This window comes from Macrobrachium rosenbergii, chromosome 9, assembly GCF_040412425.1.
Source record: "Macrobrachium rosenbergii isolate ZJJX-2024 chromosome 9, ASM4041242v1, whole genome shotgun sequence".
Lineage (NCBI taxonomy): Eukaryota > Metazoa > Arthropoda > Malacostraca > Decapoda > Palaemonidae > Macrobrachium > Macrobrachium rosenbergii.
Genome location: NC_089749.1, coordinates 15250206 through 15261668, shown reverse-complemented (window position 1 = coordinate 15261668; position 11463 = coordinate 15250206). Strand labels below are relative to the sequence as shown.

General features: G+C 37.3%; 1 protein-coding gene across 1 annotated transcript; it reads right to left on the bottom strand.

Annotated features, from left to right (window-relative positions):
- Positions 1–288: 288 nt before the first annotated feature.
- Positions 289–10480, bottom strand: LOC136841499 (uncharacterized). Its single transcript, XM_067108457.1, has 4 exons — positions 10421–10480; positions 2771–2976; positions 1548–1780; positions 289–1156 (listed from the first exon to the last, which is right to left on the bottom strand). Exons 2-4 carry the CDS (start codon positions 2960–2962, stop codon positions 1030–1032), a joined length of 552 nt encoding a protein of 183 aa, XP_066964558.1. The 5' UTR covers positions 2963–2976; positions 10421–10480; the 3' UTR covers positions 289–1029.
- Positions 10481–11463: the final 983 nt, after the last annotated feature.

The following is an 11463-nucleotide window of genomic DNA, read 5'->3' as shown; positions in this document are numbered from 1 at the left end:
AAGGAACAAGATTGAAAGACTTTTCGTGGTTGTAATATTTATTGCGGAAATATATTGAATGTGTAATATTTACAAATATATACTTGAGACAATGTTTATAATACTGATCTGGAGGAAAATTATATAATATATATATATATATATATATATATATATATATATATGTATTATATATATGTATGTATATATATACATATATATATATATATATATATTATATATATATTTATATATAAATTATATGTATATATATAATATATATGTATATATATAATTTTTCACAAAAATTCTTTGGATTTAAGGCAGAGGAGAATATTTTGCAGTGGTTTATTGCAGATACTGGTGTTCTTTTATACACGTAAAGGTGTGTGGTGTGTGTGAATACGGGTGCGTTGGTGGGTGAATTCTTTATATAAAAAAAAAATTGCTACTATTCTAGATCATATTTCCTTTTTAAAAGTGTACTTTTAAAAAGGCTAAATCTACGGCTAATTCTCGATGCAGTACAACAAAGTATTTTACAACAAAAGACGAACGTTTTCTATGCAAACGTTTGATTACTGGCATTAAAATAAATAACTCAGGATGCCTCGAGGAGTGGCCCGCCACTTCTCGAAGACGTAACAACACAAACGTTTGAAGAGTTAACTAACAAACAAAGAGACACAAACTAACAAACACAACACAAACGACGATGATGATTATAAATGCCACATCTATAACTAATTGCATCGTATGAGATGAATATTTGTTTTTCTGTATAATTCTATTCATAAATATTTCTAAGGTTGGTCAAAGTGATTAAGGTGTATGAGAAGCAGTGGAGCCAAGTCATCAGTAGATATTCTGAGGTCAAGATGCAAAGTCCAACTCTCTCTCTGTCATTGAGTTGGCAACACTGTATCCCTATGCCGCTAGCATTTCGAGTAACGATGGCGTGGATGCGAAGCGATAAAATTCACGGAAGGAGTTCCGTTCGCTTCTGAATTTCCGGTCTATAACTATTGTAGCCTCTTCTCTCGTCCCTGTTTATAAGCTTGGCAATTCGTAACAGGAGTACCGCTTGTGGCATGACCCTCCCTGCCTCCTGTAGTCGATGGCGTCCTGTACCCCGTCGGCGATGTACTCGTATTTGTCGACGGAGTAGCCATAGTACCTGTATTAGGAGAAGGGGGAATTGTGTTCATAAAGTTGCCGTTAGTAATTACTGCTGGATAAGGAACAAAATACGGATAGGGATTGTTTGAAGGCTTTATGGTTTATATTCAAAGTATTGGCAGAGAATTATTTTTAAAAATTATGTATTCACCCTATAAAAGACGAACTATACCAAATGTTTGAACGAACTTTGCACCTTATATTAAAAAAAAGGAAAATAACACACATAACGTACATACATACATACTTATATACATATATAATATATATATATATATATACACTGTGTGTGTGCGCGTTTGCATATTTGTATCTATCTTGCTTAAAGATTATCAATTACTGAAAATTGAAATAGGAAGTATACATTTTGTTTCGCTTCCAGAACTTACGGCTGGAGGAACTTGGCTCCCTTGATCATCATCCTGGAGGCCGTGAGGAAATCCTGAGCCTTGGCGTTGTCCAGACAGGCCAGCCTGTTCAGGCAGTCGTACTTCTCGATCCCGGAGCTGACCATGTACGTCATTATGAAGAGGACGTCGCTCCCGTCCATCAGCAGGGAGTCGTCCTCGATGGAGCGCCCCACGAAGCCCACCTGAAGCCGCCCAGATGAAGATGACCAGAGCTGAGGAAGGTAAGGGACGGCTATATATATATATATATATATATATATATATATATATATATATATATATATATATATATATATATAATATATATATATATATATATATATATATATATATATATATATATGAGAGAGAGAGAGAGAGAGAAAGAGAGAGAGACAGACAGATCTCTACGCACATAAAGATAGACATAGTGGTAGAAAGAAATTGAATTCTTAACAAAATACTTGCATACAGATGAGAGAGAGAGAGAGAGAGAGAGAGAGAGAGAGAGAGAGAGAGAGAGAGAGAGAGAGAGAGAGAGCTCCTCAATGCATAAAAGATAGACATAGCAGTAGAAAGAAATTGTACAAAAACACTTGCACACAGATGAGAGAGAGAGAGCTCTACTCACAAAGACATAGCAGTAGAAAGAAATTGTACTTATAAAAACACTTGCACACAGATGAGAGAGAGAGAGAGAGAGAGAGAGAGATAGAGAGAGAGATTCATTTCAAAGGAGTACTGTGAAAATCCTAAAAAAACAACTAGTCTATTACCATGGAAAGAAGGAAGAGAAAGGAGCAATGTATAGGAAAAGAAACGAAAAACAAAGCAAGGAAGAAGGATTGGCCTCAACCACGAAGAGAATCCCGAAGCATGGAATAAAGGGAAACAAATAATTAGGAGATAGCTTCACTGGAAGAGCTATAGATGCCTACGGTTCAGATATGGAACGAGTTGGCCTGACAGGTGAGGCAATGCCTCCTGAGCCGAGTAGAAGGGTTGCCCTTGATCTCAACGGAATAGTGACCAAAATGATACCTGTAAAAGAGAGAGAGAGAGCAGCTACCTTCAAGAGTATCCTACTGGATAATGATGATAAGATTGAAACTTGAGAAACAATTTGGAACATGCAGACATAAGTAATAGTGAACGAGAGCATCAAAGTCTGGGAACAAGCGAGGAAGCCGAGAGTTCCAGAGCCGAGAAGCTTCTCAAATTACCTTCAAGATAATGATGATAATCAGATTGTTGAAGTTGAAATTATAGACTGTGGACTGCCGGCCGATTTCAATGAGACTCTCCAGGAAGACTTCGCTTGGTGCGTCAACGCCTTCTTCCAGCGGGCCGGCATACGCCCCGCCTACTAGGCAAGCCACGCCCACTACTCCTATGAGGATCCATTGATTCTGCATCTTTTTACGATTATCTGAAAGAGATGAATAGGTCATCGTGAAGGTTTTAATCAATGAGTTTTATGGGTAGTATGGCTGGCATGCAAAATGTTTTTTATTCGTATTCGTACCACCAAGACTTAAATAAGAAGAAGAAGAAGAAGAAGAAGAAGAAGAAGAAGAAGAAGAAGAAGAAGAAGAAGAAGAGAAGAAGAAGAGGAGGAGGAGGAGGAGGGAGGAGAAGAAGAAGAAAGAAGACGAGCTCCAGCGACGGAGGCCTCAAAAGACATTTCCTCGGGGCAGGTTTTGAACCAATTACAGTGATATACAGTTTCCGCACACAAACACCACTTACTGACCTAGTTCTCTCTCTCTCTCTCTCTCTCTCTCTCTCTCTCTCTCTGCCTCAGCGCAGTGTGTAATTTTGAAATATTAACGTGTTCGGTTTATTCGATAGTAGGTCTGCGTAATCGTCCGTCAAATCTAATAGTAGTGTGGAATAAGTGATGAACTATATATGATAGTTTATCACTAACTCTACACTACTATTAGATTTGACAGACGATTACACGATTTGCTCCTTAATTTTTTCTATAAAGGAGACACACACACATATATATATATACATATATATATATATACATACATATATATATATATATATATATATATATATATATATATATATCACATACATACATACATACATATATATATTATATATATATATATATATATATATATATATATAAATATATATATATATATGTATGTATGTGTATATGAGATATATATGTGAGATATATAAATATTATATATATATATATATATATATATATAAAATATATATATATATTATATATATAGTATATATGTGTCTCCTTTTTATAGAAAAAACATTATGACGCAAATATAGTTGAGGTGTGGAAACGAAAACTTAGCTTGAAAACTTAACACGTCACGATTCCAGAAATTAAAATCACCGTTTTCGTAGACAGCGAATGGGGGGGATGATCCGTTCCTTTTAATTGGACTTTCTACGAGTTCAAGGTACAATTAACACTTCGAGAAGTTTTTTTTTTTTATCTAACAGGAGGGTCAAATAACTGAGAGAGAGAGAGAGAGAGAGAGAGAGAGAGAGAGAGAGAGAGAGAGAGAGAGAGACGTTATTGCCTTAGGGCTGCGATCATCTAAATAGGAATACCTTGTAGGCGCCCCGTTAGTCTATATAAAGCCTAGGCCTATTAGACCGCTGTGTCAGCAATAACGAACAAGTGAAAAACGTGCCGAAGTTTCTTCGGTGCAATCGTGTTTTCTGTACAGCCGCTACAACTTATAATCATGGACACCGAAAACAGATCTATCCTTCGGTGATCTCGGTATAATGCTGTATGAGTCTCGACCCATGGAACTTTAACCACGGCCCGGTGGTGGCCTATCGTATATTGCCAGAAGAACGAGTCTGGCTAATTTTAACCTTAAATAAAATAAAAACTACTGAGGCTAGAGGGCCACAATTTTATATGTTTGATGATTAGAGGGTGGATGATCAACATACCAATTTGCAGTCCTCTAGCGTCAGTAGTTTTTAAGATCTGCGGACGGAAAGAAAAAGTGCGGACAGAATAAAGTCCGGACGGACAGACAAAGCCGGCACAATAGATTTTTACAGAAAACTAAAATCAACGATAATCGCAGAGCTTCAGAAAATTCCAGTAGCAACAAAACAAGGCACCATGAAATAAATACGGTAGAAAACGCAACAGCAATAAAGAATACTGGATGGAAAGACAGAAAAAGTTAACTGTTCACGAAACGAAGAAGGCGCATGCGCTCCACGAAGACGAGTTCGGGTCAGTCACGTCGTACCAGGAACAAGCGGTCCACATTCCGGTGCGGTATATCCTGAACTCTCATGGTTTTGATATCTGAAATCGTACATACTTCGCAGGCGAAATAACTCCGCGGGTCACGGGTTCATTGTGCTGCTCCTCGTGACCTTTGACCCCGTGATTCCTGAGGAACAGATCAAGCAACCCTGTAAGTCGTAAACGCATTGAATGATTTGATTATAGTAACTTTATTGAAATAGAGTTTCGTTTTGTTCTCTGCTTTTCTACATGCTTCTTAAAAGTCGATCTAGTAGAATATGTATAATGAAAAATGAAATTTCTTAGATTTAAACGTATGTATGTTTGTATGTATGAATGCATGTATGAGGAACACAAGTGGCAGCCCTATTCAACGTAAACACATTGAATCATTTGATTTTTTGTTTTTGTTTCATTTAAATAGAATTTCATTATGTTTACTGTTTGCCCGCATGAGTTAAAAAGCCAATCTAGTAGATTATCTACAATGAAAAATGAAGTAATTGATTTACTTGTATGTATGCACTATGTATGCATGTATGTATCTATTCAAAACAAATCACTTTCTAGAACACGCATAAACCGCTGATTCGTTTGACTGACAATCTAAAATTCTCGAGGTCACCTACACAAAACTCACTCCCAAATAACCAGTCCATATTCCATCCCCATAAACAAAAACAAAAGTTGAAAATATGTAACAACTTTCGCAATGCCGTAAGGATCTATGACATGAGCCAGCCGTACACGAATTACGGCGATGGTACACATTGTCATTACCATGAACGGCGGGGGCGTGCCGGAGACTGAGACGGGACTGTTTGTTAGATATTGTCTCTCGGATTGACGTTTGAACATATTATTTTATGGAGTTCAGCTCGATTGGCTCGGTTTGTTTCGGTGTTTGCCATTTATTTAAATTTTAATAATAATCATAACTATAAATCTGATTACAAAGAACGGTGTTGCTAAATACAAAAAAATAGTTAACGAAAGCTACTTCGATAATCTGCAAACATGCTTATGAATGCAAAGTCAAGGAAAATTTACCAGATTGCCATAATCATCATCAGTGTTTCATTTATGTTCGATTAGTGAAAGCCATGATATGAACAAGAATACTTCTGAGTAGGTTGGAAAGAGGACAGTTACCATCCTCATCCAGTTCTCAATGGATAGGCTTTCTCGACTGCACTTACATCTGAGAAATGAAAATATTTGTTGTTGATGCGATTATGATGGCTTTATTCTATAAGGAGCTCAGTTTTTTCTTTCTTGAGAATCCCATGCTTCCAAATAGCTTGAAAGAGGATGATAATTACCAGTTCTCAATGGATAGGCTTTTCTGACCACACTTTACATCAGTTGATCATTATGATGGATAGAGCAGTTTTTTCTTGAGAATCCCATACAGCTTGGAAAGCACTTATCCATCTGAGACCACACTTACATCTGAGATATGAAAATATATGTTGTTGATGTGATTATGATGGCTTTCTTCTATAAGGAGCTCAGTTTTTTTCTTTCTTGAGAATCCCATACTTCCAAATAGCTTGGAAAGAGGATAATTACCATCCTCATCCAGTTCTCGATGGATAGGCTTTCTCGACCACACTTACATCTGAGATACATGAAAATATATGTTGTTGATGCGATTAAGATGGCTGCATTCTTTTAGGAGCACAGTTTTATTTTTTGTATTTATTTTGAGAAAGCCATAAATCCAGAATGAAAAACGTGCAACGGAAATCTCATTTCGCTATCGAACAAGCCCCGGGCTCATAGGTCGTGAGAGATTTGCCCTCTGATCCTACTGTTCTGGAAGCTCCTCGGTCCTCTGCGGTTGCTCCTCGTCATCTTCATCCTTATATGTCTCACTTCCGTCTCTCTCTCTCTCTCTCTCTCTCTCTCTCTCCAACAAGAGCAGTTCCTTCTGAACGATGAGTGGAGGAGCAACGACCGATCCTTGAGGTCGATAGGAGCGCTCCCCTAACCAACAAATCCCTCTCCCCTCTCCTCCTCTCCCTCCCTATCCTCCCCCTCCCCCTCCCCATCCTCCTCCTCGCCAACCTACCTTTTCCCTCAAGTTTCCTTCCCCGTCATTTTCTACACCAACTTCCCTACTGATTATATTTCCCACTTCCTATTTCCTTTCCTCTAGAAGTTTCCCATGTGTAAAGTTATATGAATAAATTTATAACCTCAAACTGGAGGCTCGAAGATCCAGACAGGTAATGTGTCACGGAATGGAATAGGAAGACTGGCATATCTAGATCATGAGTAAAAGGCAATGAAGGCGGGGAAGTACCTCGTTGTTGTCGACTTCCTCCACCTTGTATTAAAAAACAAAAGGTCTTATCGGCTTTGTTTTTACCCCTCCCTTCTTCGGTTACCTCGTCCAGTCCACCGGTTATTATTATTATTATTATTATTATTATTATTATTATTATTATTATTATTATTAAAACACACATATAAGAAACTTAAACATATAAGCATTGCCATCACTGATTATGTCATGTTGATCATTCCACAGTTTGATAGCAAAAGAAATGAAAAACTAATTGTGACAACAGCAGATTGTGGAGTCGAAGCGATTAGCTTGCAGTAGCTCTTGAAGAACACTCACTGAAGGTGCTAGTGGAAGTAGTTTGAAATTTGCTGAACATAAGTAAGAGCTTTATACTGACGATCTTTATGAAAACATTGTCATCCAGTTGTCTGGAAATTTACCTTGGCCCATAGTAATGACGTCTGTGATTTTATCAAAATTATTAATTACCATGAAGGGCAGAAATTTTCCTTCAATGCAGAATAATAATTTCTCTCTCTCTCTCTCTCTCTCTCTCTCTCTCTCTCTCTCTCTCTCTCAAACCGGTCACCGGAAGTTCCCGCTAATTGCAATCAAAATTTCATCAATTTCTTTCAGCTTCACTGAAGTTTGGTATTTCATTAAACAGTTGTTCTGTTATTGTTATTATTATTATTATTATTATTATTATTATTATTATTATTATTATTATTATTATTATACCTTAAATTCTGTTTATTTTTTACTATGCTTTTGCTGCTAGACCGATTATGGTGTTATTATTGTCGTGATTGTTATAATTATTATGACTGGTTCTCCGGGACGTTTTATTTTAATAAAGATGTATTTAATAAAATCAGTACATACAGATGTAAGAGGAATTTTTTTTATTGTGTTTAAGGATTATTAACATCTGTAGAACTAATCGGTAAAAAACTACATTCATTTGAGGATCGGATAATCTTGAATGACACGGAACATTTCTCACGGATCGTATTTAGGTCTTGAAACTCAGTTGGGAAAATTAAGAAAAAAGTTAATTGCAGATGTAGATGAGAGAGAGAGAGAGAGAGAGAGAGAGAGAGAGAGAGAGAGAGAGAGAGAGAGAGAGAGAGAGAGAGAGAGAAAACTATTTTAAGAAGTGAAAAGACGATTTGTAATTAAGCAAAATAGAACATATCTTTTTCAAAATAATGATAATTGAAAGGGAAAATGCAATAAGGAAAGGTAAATATAATTTCAGCTAAAGTCATGGTGGAAAGTCTGCTTTCCTCATCACGGTGACCTGATATTGAGTTGCACCATTAACACGACCTGCTAAATTTGCCAAAAGTATTTGGAATTTGCTCCCAATTTTCTTTACCGTTTTAGATTCGGGGAAGTAATGAAAAAATACCAGTGAATCATTCGCTGCTGATAAATTTCCGTGTTTCACAGATGAATAGAGGTTGCGGATAGTATGAATGGAGTGAGAAATACAGTGTTTTATCTGAAAAAACTTTCTTAATTTCTCACCAAAACGGTAAAGAATCACAGTACTAACAGTGCGCACATCCAAAGAAGTAATAAGTGCACCGAAGTTTCTTCGGCGTAGTCGAGTTTTCTGTACAGTCGCTACAGCTTATAATCAAGGCCACCGAAAATAGATCAGTCTTTTGGTGGTCTCGGTGTAATGCTGTATGAGCCGCGACAAATGAAACTTTAACAACAGCCCAGTGGTGGCCTATCCTATGTCGTTGCCAAAAGCTCGATTATGGCTAACTTAACCTTAATAAATAAACTACTGAAGCTAGAAGGCTGCAATTTGGTATGGTTGATGATTGAGGTGGATGATCACTGTACCAATTTGCAGCCCTAGCCTCAGTGCTTTAAGATCTGAGGGCGGGCAGAAAAAGAGGACAGAAAAAGTGCGTATGGACAGACAAAGCCGGCACAATAGTTTTTTGCAGAAAACTAAAACCACGCTTTAAAATCTCTGTAGGAAAGAAGTGGTTCTAAAGAATCGGCGGGGTGGGGGGAGAGGGTGCCTGTCGGTGTCTGGAGGAAGGAAGAGGTCACGAGACAATAGCATATGAAGTTCGAGTTTGGCCGCAGGCGTTAAGTGTCCCTCTCCGCTGTCTCGTCGAAATAACGTATCTACTTGTTTATTTATTTGACGAGTCTTGTACGATTTATCTATAGTATTTCAAAGTTTATTTATTAGTCATTTTATATCTTGAAAGATCGTGTTAACTTATTCTTAAATTTTTAAACGTGAAGATTTTCTTCAGTTTGATTGTTGGTAGTAAGGTCTTAATCCTGTTTAGTACACGAGCATAAGATTACGACGAATCTTATCAAATACTTCTTATTTATGCTTATTCAGATTCTGAAAGTTCTCAAAACATAGCATTCTTGTTCGCTTACGATTCCGGTTTATTATATTCAGTTCCAGTGTACTTTTTCGTCTAGAAGTTATTTGCGCTCTTTTAGAACTAATTTTTACCTCTATTTTCCGTGATATACGCGTTCTCTAATTAATTCCACCGATTCAGAGTCATAGTTAAACCAGAAGTTCTATAGTTTCTGTTTATACGAAACCCTTGATCGAAACCCCTTGTCTTCTCTCTCATCACTGTGATGCCTCAAAACAAACAGACAGGCACGGGACGGACAGGCAAAACTCAGCAATACCAGAATAGGCAGACAAGTAGAAAAACGTTTGCAGGCAAAGAAGCACACAATGAATTTAGCAACCACATAAGAAGGCAGCTACTACAGGTATGACAAACAGACACATGTTGAAAGAGACAGCAGGCGGGGACTAAAAGACGAAAAAAGCAAATGAGGGAAAGAAATAGTTGCTAGGAAAGAAATACGTTGACAATCGATCACACGTCTTTATTTGTTCTTTCAACTTTCAAGGTCACGGTGCGCCGGCACTCATTCATAAATTCCATTCACATTTTTTCCCAACGGCACAAAAAAATAAATGAATGAATAAAAGAAACCGGTTTGCCAACTTCTTTTTTTTTCGCATTGCACAACAGTAGTGGTTTCATTCATAAATTACTATCACAGCGGTGATACTGAATTTTATAAGACCATGATAATATTGAGTTGTACAGCATATCCTCGCACGAAGTCATTGTAATATCTGCTTCTTAAAAATGATCAGCTCTTCCACCGTGCTGCAAATCTAAGTAAATCACTCACTTCGCTCTTCTTCCCACGGAATTTTATCAAGAACTCGGAAGTCGCAGCTTCGTAGAATCCCATAACTCACGAACGTTTTTCTCTTTTTGGTTCACTACTTACTTGAGCGTAGAAATCACCGGGACGGCCTTGCTGACAATATCCCAAAGCAACAGCCTGAGACGTAATGATGGTCTCACAACCCTCCCACTACGCTTTATACCTCGAATGACGTCACGCACACTCCGTGAGTCCTGTGATTAGCAGACCCTGGACGTTTTCCTTTTTTTTATTTTTCAGCCTTAATTCGCTCCCTGGTTGATTTGATATGATGTCACTTAACACCGCAGAAAGGAAGAAAGTGGCTGTTACCTCTAATGGTGAAAATATAGAAAGTTGTTGTTTACGCGAATATTTATTCAAAAGCGCTTCCATTCTTGCCTCTGGAGCGGGGCTGTATGACCTACATACGTGACGTCACTCCGGCTTCGGGAATGAATGTAGGTAATAATCTCTCAGAAGGAATGAGTCTCCTGCAGAGGAGAGGGGACGGGGGAAGGTGGGGAAAGGGAAAGAGCCTTGTTTAAGGGGGTGGGGGTGGAGGGGGGACGCAAAAGTACGTCCTCCCGAAAATAGGGAGAAAATGTATTTCCTTTCTTTGGGACTTTTTATTTTTTTTATTTTTTTGCGTTTCATAGATTTTTCCTTCAAGGGTGCTTTGGGTTCCCTTTCCCGGGTGCGGGTGCTTTTGGGTTCCTTTGGGCGATGGCTTTCATATCCTGGAGAGAGTCGTATGCCTAAGAGGTATTTTGGATTCAAAACACATGGGACTGATTTTTCGTAGATTGAAGGTGACACGATAGCAGAGAGAACTGCACTTAGCAATTACCTTTTCAGCTGCAGTAGATATATAATATATATATATATATATATATATATATATATATATATATATATATATATATATATACACACACACACATATATATATATATTATATATATATATATATATATATATATATATATATATATATATATACATACATACATATACATATATGTGTACTTATAACTATATGCTGTTGGAAAAGTAAATCTTTTTCAATGTTAATTTTATTTGTGGTCGATATTTTCTATTATAAAATGTACTTTCTTAACTGCACA

What these genes read in the sequence shown, in the direction of transcription:
- LOC136841499 (XM_067108457.1), bottom strand. Translation starts at nt 2,962, where the DNA reads ATGCAGAATCAATGGATCCTCATAGGAGTAGTGGGCGTGGCTTGCCTA. An exon ending in TTATCATCATTATCTTGAAG is followed by an intron (nt 1,781 to 2,770) that starts GTAATTTGAGAA and finishes TACCTTCCTCAG; the next exon opens with CTCTGGTCATCTTCATCTGG. An exon ending in GGAGCCAAGTTCCTCCAGCC is followed by an intron (nt 1,157 to 1,547) that starts GTAAGTTCTGGA and finishes CTCCTAATACAG; the next exon opens with GTACTATGGCTACTCCGTCG.